This window comes from Diceros bicornis, chromosome 38 (assembly GCF_020826845.1).
Source record: "Diceros bicornis minor isolate mBicDic1 chromosome 38, mDicBic1.mat.cur, whole genome shotgun sequence".
Classification (NCBI taxonomy): Eukaryota; Metazoa; Chordata; class Mammalia; order Perissodactyla; family Rhinocerotidae; genus Diceros; species Diceros bicornis.
The window spans coordinates 28,922,092-28,942,884 of NC_080777.1; the positions used below are offsets into that span (position 1 = coordinate 28,922,092).

Here is a 20,793-nt window from a genome sequence, read left to right on the forward strand (position 1 = left end):
GTTATGAAACCAAATTATCCATTTTTAAAAGTGAAACCTATCCCTTTTGGTATTTTCACATCTGCTCCCCTGGTGTATTCAAGGATTCTTATGGAGGAGTTTGCTGAGATGGCGGACAACTGGGTATTCTCCAAGATCAATGCCCCCCCTCTTCCACAGGAAAGAACCCCTGATTATTCGGTTGGCACACAGCTGTCCAGAATAAAACATACATTTCCCAATGATACTTGTGGCTAGATGTGCTCATGTGATGAAGTTCTGGCCAAAGATATAAAAACAGAAATGTCATATGGTAATTTCCAGAAACTTCCCTTAAAGGAAGGCCCGCTTGGCCCTTTCCTTCTTTGTCACTCCTTCCATCTGTGCATTGAACTCTGCCTCCCTGGTGGACCATGAAATCAAGGGCCACGCTTTAGGCAGAGCAGATGGGTGCCCTGGAGGGAGCCCAGATCCCAAGGACTTTGTGGAGAACAGCCACCATGCCCACCTCCAGATTTTATGTGAGAGAAAGGAAGCTTCCATCTTACTTCTTCCTTACAGCCAAACTTTACCTTATCTGATGCACGGCAAACAGGAAAACAAAATTACTTTTCTGGCCTCGATAGCAGCAGGCTTGTGACTAACTCACCACCAGCTGAAACCCAACCCATAACCAGAGCAAGACTCTGCCTCTCTTCCCGATAGCCCACCCTGAGGGCCAGCATGGTATATGGGTAATGGGCATGAACTCTGGGCCCGAGACTGCCTGGGTTCAAATCCACAACTTACTAGTTATGTAACACTGGGCTACTTACCCTCCCTGTGCCTCCTCTTCCTCATTTATAAAATGGTGACAATAACAGTACCCACTTCTGGGGTTGCTGTGAGGATTAACTGAGTGAATATTTCTAAGTCACTTAGAACTAGTGCCTGGCGCACAAACAGCCATGTAAGTGTTGGTTCAATAAATCAAGTATAGACATCCATAGTCTCAGGATTTCAAAAGAGAAATCACTTCTCAAAATCCTACAGATCTAATTTTGGGGAAGATGAGGACAGTAGAAAGTCAATAAATCCTTATTGAACAGCCGAATTCTTCAAATGATAATCAGCAAGTCAACCTACCTGCAAAAATAACTGTAAGTAGCCTCCGAGTTTTTTGACTTCTTGTCTCAATTCATCACCAAGTCTGGCTGTGCTGGCACCGGGCACAAAATCACTCAGCCAGTGTGTCGTCAGCACCACAAGCTGCTCAAACGCACCTGCTACCTGGATAGTGAGTGACTGGGTGGCTCGATCTGAAGAGAACACTTGAAAGAAGAAAAATTATCAGAAGAAATACTCTCCAAATCACTCACGTATGACCACCACTAAAACATTAACATCGTCAGAAAATGCACACTAGATGTGAGGAACAGGCATTCCAAACAAAGTGTAATGTGCAGAAAACAATCATTTGTGCGAGTTCACACAGCAGGGAGGTTGCTTACGGTTATACTGACTTTCTTCATCTTGTTCTTCATACGCTTTGGAGATGGCAAATAGCCCGTTATAAATTTTAAGAAAATTATTAAGCAGGCTGTCTGCCATAGTCTGTTCTTCATCATAACTCTGTCCAAGAAAATCTAATGATGAACCAATCAATTCTTTGCAAATTCCGGGAAGAAAAGATTCTGCTGAATTTGAGTAAATGGTGCTTGATTTCTCCAGTAAGCCTGTATCAACAGAAAATAGCCATCTTAAGCCTAGTTTTCAGGCACAATACTTTCAAACAAATGCATTAATGCAAGCAATTATAGAATCATTGGTCAATAAACTCAAAGTAGGTTACTCTTCCTTCAACACATCCTTGCTTCTATACACCAAAGTGAAAACACAATCCCATAAAGGAACCAATTAACCTCTCAACTGCATTGATCCATAGGTTAGCAGTTCCTCCACCACAAATCAGTACAGAGAATCCAAATGTCCATGTAACCACTGGTTTAATCTCCTCCTTTATTTACTTTTTGGTAACACCTAAGGAACGCTGAATTGGTGAAAATAGCAGTTACATAAAATAAAATAATATAACCATAATATAAATAAATTTAGTTCATAAGCTGGAAAAGTGGGCAATACTAGAGGAAACTATGGTAAAAGGAATGTCTCAGTGGCCCTACTTTAAAATAGCTCCTTCTCTAGGTTCGCTATCATCACGACAGGCTGAAGCAAACCGACCACCAACGGTTACTATAGCACACCTCTGGGAGACAGACTTTCAGCATGATGTTCTAAGCACCATCCAAACCAGAAGTAAATGGAAAAGCTTGAAAGAGCTCATTGGGAGCCTCTGGAAATAACTTTTTCCTGGAATGCAACACGTGGGTACAATGATCTTCATTTAATACACAATATGAATTTTCTGCTCTGGGCCATAGGCAATCAGGAATGGCAAACCACAAGGCAAGATGAAACAAAGGCACAGGGTGGGGACTATCAAGCATCTAGAACAAAGATAAGAGCCTGATTCTGGAAGAGAAAAAAGAAAAGCTGCCAAACTCAGAGCTGTATCAGCACAGGGTCATGACGAATCACCACGCTCCAGTCATCATGAAGAGTTAACGGTACATCCTCTGCTCAGGAAGGTAACTGTACCAATTCACTCTCAACTCCAGCACCAACACTGCAGAAAGACTGGCAAAATCCAGTTTACAAGTATGGCCCTTAAGGTGAGACGATAAGACACTTGCTGGACCTCCCACGGCTAGAAAGTGCACCCTCCACGCCCAGCAGGCCTGGATTCCTTCCAGCACCTCACAGCTGCCCAGGCAGGGTCCCACTAAATGCACAGCTGGGTTTCCATTTCCCTCTCCAAAACTGCACACAAGCAAGGACCTCTCATATTTCTGACTTCCTCTTAATATTCTGATTTTAAAAAGGGCTCTTAGGGCTGGCCTGGTGGTATAGTGGTTAAGTTCGCGCACTCCACTTCAGTGGCCCAGGGTTCGAAGGTTCAGATCCCAGGCGTGGACCTACACACCGTTTATCAAGCCATGCTGTGGCAGCGTCCCATATAAAGTAGAGGAAGATGGGCACAGACGTTAGCTCAGAGCCCATCTTCCTCAGCAAAAAGAGGAGGATTGGTAACAGATGTTAGCTCAGGGCTAATGTTCCTCACAAAAAAAAAAAAAAAACAGCTCTTAAAAAATGGCCCTTGAAGACACAAGTTTAGTTACCTGGAAAAAGTACTTTTATAAGACATCTTACTCTCCATAATACTGAACGAATAAGCTGCTACCATAGGTATATAACCTTTCACTTTGCTGGTAAACAAAAAGCCTCTAGCATATTTTGTTCTACTTTAAACAAGTAGTAAGATAATTATCTTCCTAAAAGATAATTTTATGACTTAAAAAAAAAGAAACCCTAATGTCTTTATTTTAAAGTCAAGATGAGATATAATTTCTTTTATGGCTACTCATATTCCATTAATACCTTTATCAAATAGATTATTACATTACATAGTAATTTCAAAACTTTTTGCTACTAAGGTATCATTTATACTCTATAAAGTGTGCCTATCTTAAGCATACAGCTTCTTGCTTTTACCTGTGTGCACACACACCAGGGTAACCCCACTTAGACCACGGGTACAACATTGCCATCATCCCACCCCAACAGTATCCCTCCTCACCCACTATTCTGTTCTGAACAACTCTGGCTTCTGTCGCCATGGACGAGTTTTGCCTGTTCTTAAACTTCACATACATAGAATCATACAGTATGTACTCTTTATTATCTGGTCTCTTTCATTCAACATAATGTTTTTGGGGTTCACCCAGGTTGCTCTATGAATCAGTGGTTCCTTCTTTTTTATTGCTGTCTAGTAGTCCATTGCCATCAGGTAGTAATTTTAATTATTACAAGTAGTTACACATACAAATTTACAATGTATCCCCCCTTCTATATGAAAATTAACATTATAATCAATATTGAAATAAAATAATTTATTCAATGGAATAATTCCTGTAACTTTTTCTTTTAAACATTTTTTTAACTTTGTAATAGATGATACATGCGTATCATACAAAATTCAGAGGGAACTAAAGGGTAGGCAATGAACAGGAAGTCTTCCTTCCTGCCCTGTCCTGCCCCACCTCCCACAGACAACCAGCACCTTCAGGCCATGGTGCAGTTCTCCAGAAATATCTTATTCATTCATAAGCATATATGTATGCATCTTTTTTTCTGCTCCTCACACAAATGACATTCTATAACACACAATCTTCTACACTTTGCTTTTTTCACCTACAAGAAAATAACATTTTTACACATTTCTGAACACACACGTCTCCCACATTTGAATTAGCCATTCTACTAAAAGCTGTGAAATAAATCACAGCACAGGATTTTAGGAGTGGGAGGAGCCGTCCAGCCCACTCTCCCATTTTACAGAGGAAACGGAAGCTTCCAGGAGATGAAATGATTTGCACAAGAACATGAAACAAAGCAGTGGTGGAGCCAGGACTTGATGCTTTTCTCAGTTACAAGAAAATCTGATGGAAAAAATACCTGATGAATGTGAAGAATGCAAATTCTGAATTGAGTGGACTTGTATGTCATGTAAACAACCAGAAATTCTTCTATTCTTCATCAAACTCCTGCTCCTGGAAAAAGATAAACCATAAGATTAGTAGCTATATACTTCATGGAATAATTATTAGGAATATTTATGTTTAATTCTCTAAAGAAAATGAACATGTGTGTGTTTTCCATGGAAATATTTTCGTCAAGCGTTAGTTAAATTAATTTGGTTCATTGAGCAAGAATTTTACTATTTACAGGTATTGTTCTAAGCATATAGTTAATTAAATAGAACAATTATTCATAGAGTACTATAATTCATAGGCTCTGGATACTGTGGTGAAACACAGCATCCATGGTTTCTGGGCTCCCTGAGCTTGAGGTCCACAGCAAGAGAGAAACTAGGGAAGTAATTACAATAAGGTGATGTGTGTGATGAGAGCAGAGCGCTGTGGCAGACTCTGGAGAAGAACCCGCCCTGCCCAAGGAGGCGGGAGGGCCTCCTAGAGTAAGGAGGCTGAAGGATGAGTAGGAGTTAGCCAAAGGGGGAGCAGGCTTGGGAAGCAGGGAACAGTGTGTTTCAGACACAGGCGCTGGCACATGGGAAGAACTGGTCATAAAAGCAAGTACTTCACACGCAGAGAACCAAAGGAGGCTCAGAAGGATGCCGTCTAGGGCGGAGAGGGCAGCCAGGGATGGGGCTGGGCGCTGCGGGGCCAGCTCGGGGCTGACCTTGTATGCCAATTAAGGAAGCTCGGATCTGTCCTGAGCAAATTATCCTGGGAAGGATTTTAAACAGGGAAATGATCCAGGTAAATAACCACTCAAGCAAACATTCGCTACACAGTGTGAAAAGCACAGCCCCTGTGAAGTGTAGCAGCAACACGGGGGAGGAAAGGATCCTGTCTCCATTGCTCCTTTCGCTCCCTCTTCTCCCTCAGCCCAGAGGAACACTCAAATCTCTCCCCAGAGTGTGACTGGCTGTCTAGCTGTTACTCTTGCTTTCTAATTGCTTCTGGAAACAGCAGCCTGCTTCCATTGCCATTCATCTATCAATTTTCTAAACTCCAACTCCAGCCCCCATAATGTCAATGAAACCACTCGAGCTGTGACCTGGATCTAAATCTACTGGACCCTCAGAAGTCTTTTCTTAACAGAACTCTCCACTGCTGTTGGCCACTCAAAGGAAAACACTATTTGTTGAAAAGATTATTAAACAGAAGCATTCTATCCATAAGAGCCTAAATGTTTCAAATATAAATTTTCCCCTGAATTCCTACAAGAAAAACACAGAAATATGACTGATAATAGGGAGAGGAAATCAATTCTCAAAGGTTACAGTGTTTTGTACTTAGGAGTGGAAGGAACGGGTACCTCCATTACTGTAAGCCTAAACCAGGAAAACTTACTCTCTCGAAACTCTCGTATTAAACAATGCTTAAACTCAAATAAAGAAAATGGTTGTCACATTCCTTTCAAAGAATTTTTACTTAACATCAGGGGAAATTTTACTTTTAGCTGGCAACAGTACATATCAAAATTTACAGGCAGCCAAACCTGTCTACTTTATGGCAGAACAGCTGTGGCATCTCATTGCCCAGAAGCAGTTCTCTATGTAATGAAGAATCTGTCAAGGGTTTCCATTACCTGCGAGCACTCTCAGAGTTTGCAATTCTGTCATAAACATTCTCACAAGGCTGAAACTTCATATACAAGGTCTCTGACCAAGAGCAATTCATTTTTTTTTAAAAATGATACTTTTAAATTATACAAGTTCTCAAAAACATCTCTGCCAAATGAAAACACCTAATTTCGAAATCTTAGAAAATAAGTTTTGATCTTTCAGTAACAATTTAAACTTCTATTGATTCTCTAATTATTAATCTAAAAGTCAGCAGGAAATAAGATATAAATCACCAACTTTCAATAGGCTAAAATTTTAATGTTCATTAATTACTAACGTTCATATTGTGATCCACAATTCTATGTACACAAAGTTTATATCTGTTTATAATAAAAATAATAAGAAATCAGTAATTCTAAAATCTAAAGGACTTTATAAATCAGCCTCTGATCAATCTGCAGGTTTGGTTTGAATTTTTGGGAGGCTTATGTCACTCTAGGTTGGCTTAAGTATCCCAAGCCCTATCCACCCAGTTCAGCCCCATCCACCCCACCCCGTTCCACCCCAGGACCATTGAGCTCATTTTGGTATCAGAGTCCAACTCTACTTTGAAGGCCTTCAGACAAATCCCTGAAGATATCACCATCTGTTTATTGGTAATGGATCAGAAATAATATCCTCTCTGTAGTCCAAGATTCAATCTTCTTCAATACAGATTTGCACTTAATCATAAAAGCTGCATTTACTGAACATCCATCCACTAGAGTAGGACTCTACATAGTCACTTCTAACCCTCATAACGACTCTGCAACATCATCCTCCTCATCATCAGTCCCATGTTACAGATCACAGTGGTCATGGTAGGAGCAGGAGAAGCAGCCGCGTTTATACAGGACCTCTTAAGTCTTCATTCTACAGATGAGAAAACTAGAGCCTAAGACACAGCATCACTTGCCCATGGCCACCCTGAGCACAGATTAGAACTTAGGACGCTGATCTGCACCCATGACTTTTTACTATACTCCACTGCAGGGGATACAGACGCCTTCTCTACACTCAAGGAGCTCAGAATCTGTTCACAGGACATGCTTTGTATTTCTTTCAGCCTGAAAGCTGTAGCTGATATGTCTATAACATGTCATATAACACAAACGTAGAGCTTGTTACATTTTGGCTAGTTCTTACCATACCATAGCAGTTAGAATGTAGTAAATAAAGCAAAAGTCACTGAGGGAAAGGTCACTATGAAGTAGTTGCATCTCCTTGAGGAGATTTTATAAATGAGTTTAAAATAAGCATGATCCAACACAAAAAAAAGGCCTAAAAAGGTCTGGAAACCCAAATGGATTCTGAGCTGCAGCTGAAGGCGATGAAGTTAAAAAAAAATTATTTAATCAGAAAGATACTGCCCTTTCATATGCAACCGAGAGGCAACACGGCAGAGCAGGCAAGAAAATCGGGATCTTTGGAGTCACTCAAACCTGGATCTTGAAGCCGGGTACCTGAGGGTTACCGTAAATATTCAATAAGAACAGGATTACCCTTAGACCTTGTTCCCAACACAGATACGGATGAAAAGAAGTTAACTTTGTTAATTTACTATTTTCTTGTTTAACCTGAGGGTGACTCAAGGATCACAAGGATTTATGAGCTTGTTTTGTAGAGGAAGAATGCCTTCAAGAAGTTACAACCACCAGATAACCAGCCCCCGGCTGTGCTGACGCCCAGAAGTCTGACTGCCCAAGGGCTTATCTGGAGTGAAAGAAACATGGATTTCCCCTTTCCTTCTCTGTAACTCCTCCTGCCAAACCCCTTAGCTCTATAAAGACCCCTCGCTTTCTTCTCTTGTGAAGGTGGATTTGAGAGAACCTGCCATCTGGCCTTCTCATTTTGGCCGATTCGAATAAACCTTCTCCATCTCCAAGCACCAGTGTCTCAGTGATGGCCTTATCGTGCATCGGGCACACAAACTTGAGATTAAGAGGTTCGGTATCAATTTGAGTACCAGCTCTTCCTCTTATCACCTCTGGGACTTTGGACAAGTCATTAACCTCTTTAAGTCCTCAGTTACTTCAACTGTAAAATGTAGGTAATGGCAGCACCAACTTCATAGTTTTGTGGTCAATACTAAATGAGATAATGCTTAGCACGCATTCAATAAATGTTCTTAATGATGATGGTACTTCTGCTGGATGAATGCCATCGACCTTTACATCCTGAAAATTCCCAAATCCCTCCTTCAAAGTTTTAGACCTGAATATACACCTGGATGGCCCCCTGGGAACTTTAAACTCATCAAGTTCAAAAATAAACTCATCTTACCCTCCATCGCAGGGAACACCATTTTCCTTTAGTCAGTCACCCAAGTTAAAAGCAGGATTCATCCTTGAGCCCTTCATCACGCTCAGCCCCCAACCAGCCACCAAGTCCTGTTGATTCTGCCTCTTGAATATGCATAAACCTGACTCTCGTCTCCAGTCCTTCTGCCCAGCCTTAGTTCACATCTTTATCAGCAGCTCCTGCCTCTAGTTTCCTCAATTCCCAGTCCCGGAGGAGAGAGAGCATTCTTTATTGATCTTTGTATCCTCAGGACAAGGCAGACAGTAGTCTTATTTAAAAACCAAACTGAGAAATAGTTATTTAAAAAGAAGGATTTGTTTAAAAACCAAACTAAGGGGCTAAATGGGTTCCCAGACCAAGCCTTTCTATTATGCCATTTTTGCCTCTCCATAATCTAAGCATCTGACGTCTAAGCAGAACGAACATTTCCTTGAAAAGCATCTATTCACTGAGGAAGTCTTTTATGTTTTTAGTTAATAAGCAATATTTGTCATACATAGAAGTCCTCTATCACCATGATTTATTCGTCTGTGGTGTTCATACTAACTTGACTGCATTTAAAACTCTATAACTCACAATAAAATATCATACATATGCCAAGTTCTTGAGAAATGGTAATTTAAAAGTAATAAACACTGTTCATTTTATGGGAAATTAGATTAATGCTAATCTAACTTGCTCTTAAGACTTATATGATAAAATACTGGGCATTTTTTTTCCTCTTCTAACTGACTGATAAGTGCTGTAATTTGATCAGTAACATATTATTTCTCTTCTCCTACTGGGTTTCCTTCACAGACATATCCATCACAACAATAGATAGTTCTTGTAAAATAAGGAAATGATATATATGCATACCCACAAAAAGAAAACCAGTAACAAAAACATCTTTACCTCCTTCTAGAAAATGAAGAAACTGGCACATCTCTAATGTCAGGTTCCCATTCATCTTCAGGATCACAAAAGACATCTTCATTCTTGTTACTACTGTTACCCTAAAAAAAGTAAAATATATAGTTTCTGTTAATTTACGGTTAAAAATGTTTAGCAACTAAGAAAAACTATTTAAATACTTTGTGCATTTAAAACATAAAATTAGCGAAATTACACGTTATCTGATAAAAATCTAAAAAAATCCCATTCCTGATAAAATAAATCAATCACATGATGCTAGGAATTATAGTAAAAGAGATCCACTAAGAAAACTAACAGAAATCATTAACTATTTCAGAAATAATTAACTTGGGATTTAGAAAACAAAGTAAAAACAAAAAAGAAAATCCTCAGGAGAGAAATAAAAGAATAATCTGACAACATTAAGAAAGTACCTCAACATAATAAAGGCCATGTATGACAAACCCACAGCTAATATCATCCTCAATGGTGAAAAACTGAAAGCTATCCCTCTAACAGGAACCAGACGAGGATGCCCACTCTCACCACTCATATTTAACATATTATTGGAAGTCCTAGCCAGAGCATTCAGGCAAGAAAAAGAAATAAAAGGGATCCAAATTGGAAAGGAAGAAGTGAAATTGTCACTATTTGCAGATGACATGATTTTATATATAGAAACCCTAAAGAATCCACCAAAAAACTTTTAGAATTAATAAATGAATACAGTAAAGTTGCAGGATGCAAAATCAACATACAAAAATCATTTGCATTTCTATAAACTAACAACAAAGTAGCAGAAAAAGAAATTAAGAATATAATCCCATTTACAATTGTAACAATAAGAATAAAATACCTAGGAATAATCTTAACCAAAGAGGTGAAAGATCTGTAGATTGAAAAACTATAAAACATTGTTAAAAGAAACTGAAGAAGACACAAAGAAATGGAAAGACATTCTGTGCTCTTGGATTGGAAGAATTAACATAGTTAAGATGTCCATACTTCCTAAAGCAATCTATAGATTCAATGCAATCCCTATCAAAGTTCCAACATTTTTCACAGAAATAGAACAAAGAATCCTAAAATTTATATGGAACAACAAAAGACCCCGAATAGCTAAAGGAATCCTGACAAAAAAGAACAAAGCTGGAGGTATCACACTCTCTGATTTCAAAATATACTACAAAGCTATAGTAACCAAAACAGCATAGTACTGGCACAAAAACAGACACACAGATCAATGGAATAGAATCGAAAGCCCAGAAATAAACCCACACATCTATGGACAGCTAATCTTTGACAAAAGAGCCAAGAACATACAATGGGGAAAAGAAAGTCTCTTCAACAAATGGTGCTGGGAAAACTGGATAGCCACATGCAAAAAAATGAAAGTAGACCCTTACCTTACACCATACACAAAAATTAACTCCAAATGGATTAAAGACTTGAATGTAAGACCTGAAACTATGAAACTTCTAGAAGAAAACATAGGCAGTACGCTCTTCCACATCGGTCTTAGCAACATCTTTTCAAACACCACATCTGACCGGGCAAGAGAAACAATAGAAAAAATAAACAAATGGGACTACATCAAACTAAAAAGCTTCTGCACAGCAAAGGAAACCATCAACAAAACGAAAAGACAACCTAACAATTGGGAGAAGATATTTGCAAACCATACATCTGATAAGGGCTTAATCTCCAAAATATATAAAGAACTCATGCATCTCAACAACAACAAAACTAACAACCCAATTAAAAAATGGGCAAAAGACCTGAACAGATATTTCTCCAAAGAAGATATACAGATGGCCAACAGACACATGAAAAGATGTTCAAAATCACTAACTATCAGGGAAATGCAAATCAAAACTACAATGAGATATCACCTCACGCCCGTCAGAATGGCTATAATTAACAAGACAGGAAACAACATGTGTTGGAGAGGATGTGGAGAGAAGGGAACTCTCATACACTGCTGGTGGGAGTGCAAACTGGTGCAGCCACTATGGAAAACAGTATGGAGATTCCTCAAAAAAGCAAGGATAGAACTACCATATGATCCAGCTATTCCACTGCTGGGTATTTATCCAAAGAACTTGAAAACACCAATTTGCAAAGGTACATGCACCCCTGTGTTCATTGCAGCGTTATTCACAATAGCCAAGACTTGGAAGCAACCTAAGTGCCCATCAAGGGATGAATGGATAAAGAAGATGTGGTATATACACACAATGGAATACTACTCAGCCATAAGAAACGATGAAATCCAGCCATTTGTGACAACGTGGATGGACACTGAGGGTATAATGCAAAGTGAAATAAGTCAGAGGGAGAAGGTCAAATACCGTATGATTTCCTTCATTAAGTAGTAGATAATAACAACAATAAACAAACACATAGCGACAGAGATTGGATTGGTGGTTACCAGAGGGTAAGGGGGGAGGGAGGAGGGTGAAAGGGATAATTCGGTACATATTTGTGGTGATGGGTTGTAATTAGTATTTTGGTGGTGAACATGATGTAATCTATGCAGAAATAGAAGTACAATGATGTACACCTGAAATTTTTACAATGTTATAAACCAATGTTACTGCAATAAACAAAAAATTAGGAAAAAAAAAAAAAAAGATTCAGTCACTTCCTGGCTGAACATATTGATCATGACAATAATCTACATTTTAATTTAAATATTTAAAGCAATACCAATTAAAGTTCTAGCAAAATACTATATAAAGCTTGATTCAGAAATAGTACAATTATATGGAAATAATAAATAAAGAGCATTGCAATGAATAGTTGAAAGTAGGAAGCAGGGTAATAACAAGGTAACTCACCTACCTGATGCTAATGCACGTATCAAGACAAGAATGATCAAATGACCTCAATACAGTTTTTTTTTGTCCTAATTACACATGCAATTCACATTCATTGTAGAAAATTTGGAAATTATTAACGTATATTAACACAAAGTAAAAACTTTAAACCACTCTCAAACCCATCCTTTAGAGATAAACACTGTCAGTGCTCTGGAAGGATTCCTCTCCGTCTTTTGGGATTTTCTATTATGAATACACCTGGCATTCCTGGAATCAACCCTACCTGATCATGGCATAAGTATTCTTTAAATATGTCTTTGGGTTTGATTTACTAACATTTCACTCCAGATTTTTAGAGCTGTGTTCATATTAAGATTGGTTGTAATTATCTTCTGAATCATCTGTTTTCAGCTTTTGTGGTTTCTGTTTGTTTTGATTTTAATCAGTTACTCTAGCATCATAAGGTAACTGTGACACTCTCTTTTTTGCTATGTTCCAGAATAGTTTACACAGATTTATCTGTTCTTTGGAGGTTTAAAAGAGCTTACCCATAAAACTGAGTGAGATCAACACCTTTTTTTTTTTTTTCAATTTTTTTTTTTGAGGTTAGTTCATTGACAAACTTTTCAATTTATTGCATAGTTATTCATCTCTTAAGTCAGCTTTCATAATTTCTTTTTTTAGAAAGACTTTTCTTTCTAAAAAATTAAAAAATCTATTAGCATAAAGTTTTACATGTAATATAGTTTTAAAATGCTTTTGTTATCTTTATTTAAATGCCATTGTCCATTCCTAAAATCACGTTCACCTTTTCCAAGAACCAGACCTTGTATCTATTAATTTCTAATTTATCAATTATTGCTTTTATTTTTAATGATTCCTTCATTTGCTTTCCTTTGTTTTATATTTTCCAGATTGAGTTAACTATTTTAGTTTATTTTCATTTTTTCCCATTAAACAAGTCAAGCATTAAGGCTATCATGTGGCAGCATCTTGTACGTTTTTACATATAATGTCTTCATTACTGTTATTATCTAAGTAGTACAGAATATCATTCCATATAGAGCCACATTACTTAAAGGTGAGATATTTGACAAATAGTAGCAACAATTTAATACATGTTGCATCTATTAATTACATGTTTCAGGGATGAGATAATAATATGGAGGAAAATTAACTTTACATTCATACCTCTCACAATACAACATAATAAATTCTATGTGACTTGAAAATGTAAATGTTTAAAAAAAATTAAAAGAAATACAGAGGGCCAGCCCCGTGGCTTAGTGGTTAAGTGCGTGTGCTCAGCTGCTGGCGGCCCAGGTTCGGATCCCGGGTGCGCACTGACGCACCGCTTCTCTGGCCATGCTGAGGCCGTGTCCCACGTACAGCAACTAGAAGGATGTGCAGCTATGACATACAACTATCTGCTGGGGCTTTGGGGGAAAAAATAAATAAAATTATTAAAAAAAAAAAAAAAAGAAATATAGAGAAGTGGACAATGTTTCAGTAAGAAGATTTCCAGATTAACAGATGGATTCAAATACACCAAATTAAAAATGGCTGGTATAACAAAATGAAACCAAGAAGAAGTCAATACAGCCAGGGGAAAAAATGTACATAATAAATATAAAATACAGGTTTATTATCAAAACATGCAAGAGCTTTTATAGATATATTAATTCATTACCCGCACTTCACTCACCAAAAAATTCAAAGGACATGAACACGTACTTGACCAATAGAGAAACAATCAAATCCTCAGATTCACTAGTTATTAAAATATAAATTAAAACAAACTGGTAACATTGGTAAATGGCAATATTCCTGGCAAGCAAATTGCCAGCAAGCATCAAAGTACAATAAAAAAAATCATATTTTCTATTCTAGAAAACCAAAGACAAGGAAATAAAATTAAAAAGTAATATGTGCAGAGATATTTTTTGTTGTGACTATTAAAACAGCAAACAATTGGAAACAGCCAAAAGCACAGCAATGGGGAAATGTAAACGTAATTATGTAAAAATGCACATTAGGAATTGAAGAGAATTTCGTATCATGCAAACTGCTTTATGTCTATCAAATTTCTTCTTCTCTTGTGCTTAAATGTAAAATTTTAGAAACACAATTATAACTGAATAGACTCTGTACTCAGTTCCTGTATTACAGTTATAACTACATTAAAACAAACTAATAAAACCCCAGCTACAGACAAAAGTAAAGTCAACAGACATAATTGTTAATATTGGTTGGTTTGGGGAATGTGGATTGCCTTTTCTTTTATTTGCCTAAGAATATGTCATTTTTATATTTTTATTTCCACAAGTTCAGAGGGCCGGCCTGGTGGCATAGCAATTAAGTTTGCGCACTCTGCTTTGGTGGCCTGGGGTTCGCTGGTTCGGATCCTGGGCGCAGACCGGCGCACCGCTCATCTAGCCATGCTGAGGTGGCGTCCCACACAGAGCAACTAGAAGGATGTACAATTATGACATACAACAATCTACTGAGGCTTTGAGGAGAAAAAGGGAAAAAAAAAGGAGGAAGATTGGCAACAAATGTTAGCTCAGGGTCAATCTTCCTCAAAAAACTTTTAAACACTACAAATATTTATTTAAAAAAAAAGTTTACAGAAATTTTAACAATATTCCAAACCTCATACAGTTCTTTCATTGCCGCAAGCTTAGACTCAAACTTCTCCAGACTCCAGAAAGTGGAGACCCCTAGTCGCAGGTTACGGACGCGAACAGAAGTGTCAGGACGACTTCCTTTATCTGCTAGATCATGTCTGAAAGAAACGCCAAAGGAAAATGCTTACCCTAAAGCACAAATACCATCTATACTAGGAGTCTTCTGAATTAGAATATCTTCCAAAGAATTCAGTCCACTGATAGAGTAATCTTTCTACAGTTAAGCATTTTCATTATAGTAATCATGTGTAGTATATACTATATTAAAATAACTTCTTATATAAAAATTGTAAAAATCAAAAAAATTCTAATAAAATATATTCCTTTTAAAATATGGAATACTGATAAATTTTCAACTCAAAAGTAAATCAGTAAATTCCTAAAACATCTAAAATCATTCTGTTTATAAAATACACTAGGATATTAACTGTTGAAAGCCTTTTCCACTCCAGAAGGAGCTCTGAAAGGGTCACTGGGGATCCTGACACCTGTTTGTTCTTAGACAGACACTGCAGAATACCATGTCTTTAGAAAAACTAAAAAAAAAAAAAAAGAAAAGAAAAAAAAAATCAGGAGGGTCAACTAGTTTAAAACAAAGAACTACTTTACATTTAAGTTATTTAACTAATTACTTACCTGCTAAACACATAACACTTGTTTACTTTGTTGCTGATGGCATTGGCCTCTTGAATCAGCATTGAGAGTTTCATGGAGCTCCAATTTGGTTGAACTGATAGAAAGCACAGAGAAGATTCAAAATATGAGCACTAACTTATCACTAGGCAGAAAAATTCCTAAAAAAAAAGTTATTGACTTTAAATGAATGGTTTTAACTATGTATTACAGGAGGGAAATGTGATATTTGAGTAACTTGTCTTCAACTCGCATTGGTGAAATAAAATATTCTTCACATAAAATGTCCTGTGGATGCATGGAGGAAATTCAAGTTGCTATCGAGAGGATAAGGATTCTGTAAGAGAGGAAATGCCAAAGACAATGCTTTTCCTTCTAAGATCTTTAAAGATTTTCTTTTTCTATAATTTCTAATTTATTTCAAGTATTAGGTAAAGCATACTACAGCCTTACTTATATACAACCACAATTCTTTTTTACTTTGCCTGAAAAGCTTTTAAAAATATAGATAGATAGATAGATAGATAGATAGATAGATAGATAGACAGACAGACAGACAGACAGAGATAGAGACAGAGATACATCAGGACAGAAAAACGAAAAACAATTTAGTCCACAATTCCATGTTCCTAATTTAAATTTAAGATTTTGTCATAAATATTTTCTATATTGTATAGTCAAACTTATAACCAGTATTCCATTAAATACACTTTTTTGAAAGGATAGAATTCCTTACTCATATGGACAAAAAAATATCAAGTATTCATTGCAAGGCACCATTTTAGGCCCTAAGAGGAATAAATAAATACATTGTAGTACTACATCTTTTTATCTCCTGCAACAGATATAAAAAGTATTAATTTCAAAGTCATTTAAAAATAGAAGTTACAGAAAGTATACAACACAACTACCAAGTATTCTTGCTAAAAAACTGAACCTGAATGACAGCCCTGTAGAAATAACTACCACTTTATAGAGAATATAGGGGCAGAGGACCCTGTTAAGCAACACCATGGAAATACAATCAGCAAAATTCAGAATCTGGGAAACTCTACAGGATAAATAACTTGATTTCTTCAACAAATCAATTACAAGGGGAAAGAGAGAAGAGCCAATTTACAGAATAAGAGACTTAAAAGGCATAACTACCAATACAATGTATGGATCATGTTTGTATCCTGATTCAAACAAACCAAATATAAAAAAAATTTATGAAATAATCGAGGAAATTTGAGTATGGACTAGATATTTGATGAATGTAAGAAATTATTATTAATATTTTTAAGTGTGATAATAATATCATAGTAATGTTTAAAAGAGTGACAGAGGAAGAGAGAGAAGAGTCCTTATGTAATTTAGACATGCATAGTGAAGTGTTTACAGATCAAATGATATGACATTTGGGATTTGCTTCAAAATAGTCCAGGTAGGCAGGGGAATTGAGGATAGTCAAAACATAACTGAATATGTGCTGGTAATTGTTCAAGTTGGATGATATGTACATAAGGGTTTATTGTAGTAATCTGTCTACTTTTATAGTCTGTTTGAAATTGTCCATAATGAAAAAAAAGTTCACACTGAAAACATGGTGTCTTCTACACAGAAACGTACAAAAAAAAACCATGCAAGTGAGAAAGAAAATGAAGTACCCAATGATAAAGCACAATCTAGATAATAATTCTTATAAAGTAAGAACTGAGGATTAGAATAAGATATCATATTTTTTAAAATCACTCTAAACGTAAATGGATTGAATTCTCCAATCAAAGGACATAGAGTGGCTAGATGGATTAAAAAACAAGACCCAACAATTTGCTGCCTCCAGGGAACACATCTCAGCTCTAAAGACAAACACAGGCTTAGAGTGAAGGGATGGAAGATGATACTCCAGGCTAATGGCAAACAAAAGAAAGCAGGTGTTGTCATACTCATATCAGACAAAGTTGACTTCAAGATAAAAAAGGCAATGAGAGACAAAGAGGGGCAATATATAATGATAAAACACAGTCCACCAAGAAGACATAACCCTTATAAATATATATGCAGCCAACACAGAAGCACCGAAGTACATAAAGCAACTATTAACAAACCTACAAGGAGATATCTACAACATAATAATAGTAGGGGACCTTAACACCCCACTTACATCAATGGATAGATCATCCGGACAGAAAGTCAATAAGGAAATAGTGGACTCAAATGAAAAACTACCAGGTGGACTTAACAGATATATAGAGAGCACTCCATCCAAACACAGTAGATTACATGTTCTTCTTAAGCATGCATGGAACATTCTCAAGGATAGACCATATGCTGAGAAACAAGGCAAGCCTCTACAAATTTAAGAATATTGAAATCATAACAAGCATATTTTCTTACCATAATGCTATGAAACTAGAAATCAACTACAAGAAAAAAACTGGGAAAGTGACAAAGATGTGGAGACTAAACAACATGCTACTGAACAACCAATGGATCACTGAAGAAATTACAGGAGAAATCAAAGAATATCTGGCAACAAATGAAAATACCCCATACCAACTCATATGGGATGCAGCAAAAGCAGTCCTGAGAGGGAAATTCATAGCAATACAGGCCCACCTTAACAAACAAGAAAAATCCCAAATAAGCAATCTTAAACTACACCTAACAGAACTAGAAAAAGAAGAAGAAACAAAGTCAGCAGAAGGAGGGAAATAATAAAAATTAGAGCAGAAATAAATGAAATTGAAACCAAAAAAACAGTAGAAAGGATCAGTGAAACTAAAAGCTAGTTCTTTGAGAAGATAAACAAAATTGACAAACCCTTAGCCAGACTCACCAGGAAAAAGAGAAGGCTCAAATAAATAAAATTAGAAATGAAAGAGGAGAAATTACAACGGATATCACAGAAATACAAAGGATTATAAGAGAATACTATGAAAAACAACATGCCAACAAATTGGACAATCTAGAAGGAATGGACAAATTCTTAGACTCACACAACCTCCCAAAACTGAATCAAGAAGAAATAGAGAATCTGAATAGACCAATCACAAGTAAAGAGATTGAAACAGTAATAAAAAGTCTCCCAAAAAATAAAAGTCCGGGACCAGACGGCTTCTCTGGAGAATTTTACCAACCATTCAGAGACGATTTAATACCTATCCTTCTCAAACTATTTCCAAAAAGTAGAGGAAGATGGAACACTTCCTAACACATTCTATGAGGCCAACATCACTCTGATACCAAAGCCAGACAAGGACCATACAAAGAAGGAAAATTACAGGCCAATATTGTTGATGAACATAGATGCAAAAATCCTCAAGAAAATATTGGCAAACCGAATACAGCAATACATTAAAAAGATCATACACCATCCTCAAGTGGGATTTATACCAGAGACACAGGGATGGTTCAACATCTGCAAATCAATCAATGTGATACACCACATTAACAAAATGAGGACTAAAAACCACATGATCATCTCAAGAGATGCAGAGAAAGCATTTGACAAGATCTAACATCCATTTATGATAAAAACTCTCAACAAAATAGGTATAAAAGGAAAGTACCTCAACATAATATAAGCCATATATGACAAACTCACAGCCAATATCACACTCAATGGGGAAAAACTGAAAGCCATCCCTCTGGGAACAGGCACAAGACAAGGGTGCACTCTTGCCATTCTTATTCAACATAGTACTGGAGGTTCTGGCCAGAGTAATTAGCAAGAAAAAGGAATAAAAGGAATCCAAATAGGTAATGAAGAAGTGAAACTCACACTGTTTGCAGACGACATGATTTTATATATAGAAAACCCTGAAGAATCCATCGGAAAACTATTAGAAATAATCAACAACTACAGCAAAGTTGCAGGGTACAAAATCAACTTACAAAAATCAGCTGCATTTCTATACTCTAATAACAAACTAACTGAAAGAGAACTTGAGAATACAATCCCATTGACAATCACAAAAAAAGAATTAAATATCTAGCAATAAATTTAAGCAAGGAGGTGAAAGACCTATACAATGAAAACTATAAGACATTATTGAAAGTAATTGATGATGACATAAAGAAATGGAAAGATATCCCATGCACATGGATTGGAAGAATAAACATAGTTAAAATGTCCACATTACCTAAAGCAATCTACAGATTCAATGTAATCCCAATCAGAATCCCAATGACATTCTTCACAGAAATAGAACAAAGAATACTAAAATTCATATGGGGCAACAAAAGACCCCAAATAGCTAAAGCAATCCTCAGAAAAAAGAACAAAGCTGGAGGCATCACAATCCCTGACTTCAAAATATACTACAAAGCTATAATAATCAAAACAGCATGGTACTGGTATAAAAACAGACATACAGATCAATGGAACAGAATTAAAAGTCCAGAAATAAAACCACACATATACAGACAGCTAACCTTCAACAAAGGAGCTAAGAACATACAATGGAGAAAGGAAAGTCTCTTCAATAAATGGTGCTGGGAAAACTGGACAGCCACATGCAAAAGTAGACCATTATCTTTCACCACACACAAAAATTAACTCAAAATGGATCAAAGACTTGAAGGTAAGACCTGCAACTATAAAACTCCTGGAAGAAAATACAGGCAGAACATTCTTTGACATCGGTCTTAGAGGGATCTTCTCAAATTCCATGTCTACTCGGATAAGGGAAACAAGAGAAAAAATAAACAAGTGGGACAGCATCAGACTAAAGAGCTCCTGCAAGGCAAAGGAAACCAGGATCAAAATGAAAAGACAACCCATCAACTGGGAGAAAACATTTGCAAATCATATATCTGACAAGGGGTTAATCTCCATAATATATAAAGAACTCATACAACTGAACCACAAAAAAAGAAATAACCCAATCAAAAAAGGGGCAGAGGATATGAACAGACATTTTTCCAAGGAAGATATATAGATGGCCAATAGGCACATCAAAAGATGTTCAACATCACTAATCATCACCAAAATTCAAATCAAAACTACACTAAGATATCACCTTACACCCGTGAGAATGGCTACAATCACCAAGACAAAAAATAACAAATGTTGGAGAGGATGTGGAGAAAAGGGAACCCTCATTCACTGCTGGTGGGAATGTAAACTGGCGCAGCCTCTATGGAAAACAGTATGGAGATTCCTCAAAAAATTAAAAATAGAGTGGCATAGCAGTTAAGTTCGTGCACTCCGCTTTGGCAGCCCAGGGTTCGCACGTTCTGATCCCGGGATTGGACTGACGCA

General features: G+C 36.8%; 1 protein-coding gene across 5 annotated transcripts in view; it reads right to left on the reverse strand.

Annotated features, from left to right (window-relative positions):
• Positions 1-20,793, reverse strand: part of KIF14 (kinesin family member 14) — a 66,253-nt gene that overhangs the window by 9,860 nt on the left and 35,600 nt on the right. For 4 of the 5 annotated variants that reach the window (XR_009217138.1, XM_058533758.1, XM_058533757.1 and 1 more), the window contains 6 exons: positions 15,549-15,642; positions 14,878-15,010; positions 9,404-9,504; positions 4,534-4,628; positions 1,470-1,694; positions 1,105-1,289 (listed from right to left, as the gene is read on the reverse strand). Coding sequence is in view for 4 of the 5 variants with exons in the window: in XM_058533758.1 (XP_058389741.1) it covers positions 1,105-1,289; positions 1,470-1,694; positions 4,534-4,628; positions 9,404-9,504; positions 14,878-15,010; positions 15,549-15,642 (833 nt within the window). In the remaining variant the exon portion in view is untranslated. Of the gene's footprint in view, positions 1-1,104; positions 1,290-1,469; positions 1,695-4,533; positions 4,629-9,403; positions 9,505-14,877; positions 15,011-15,548; positions 15,643-20,793 lie in introns of those variants that run through there. The other variant, XM_058533760.1, reaches the window with a different exon arrangement.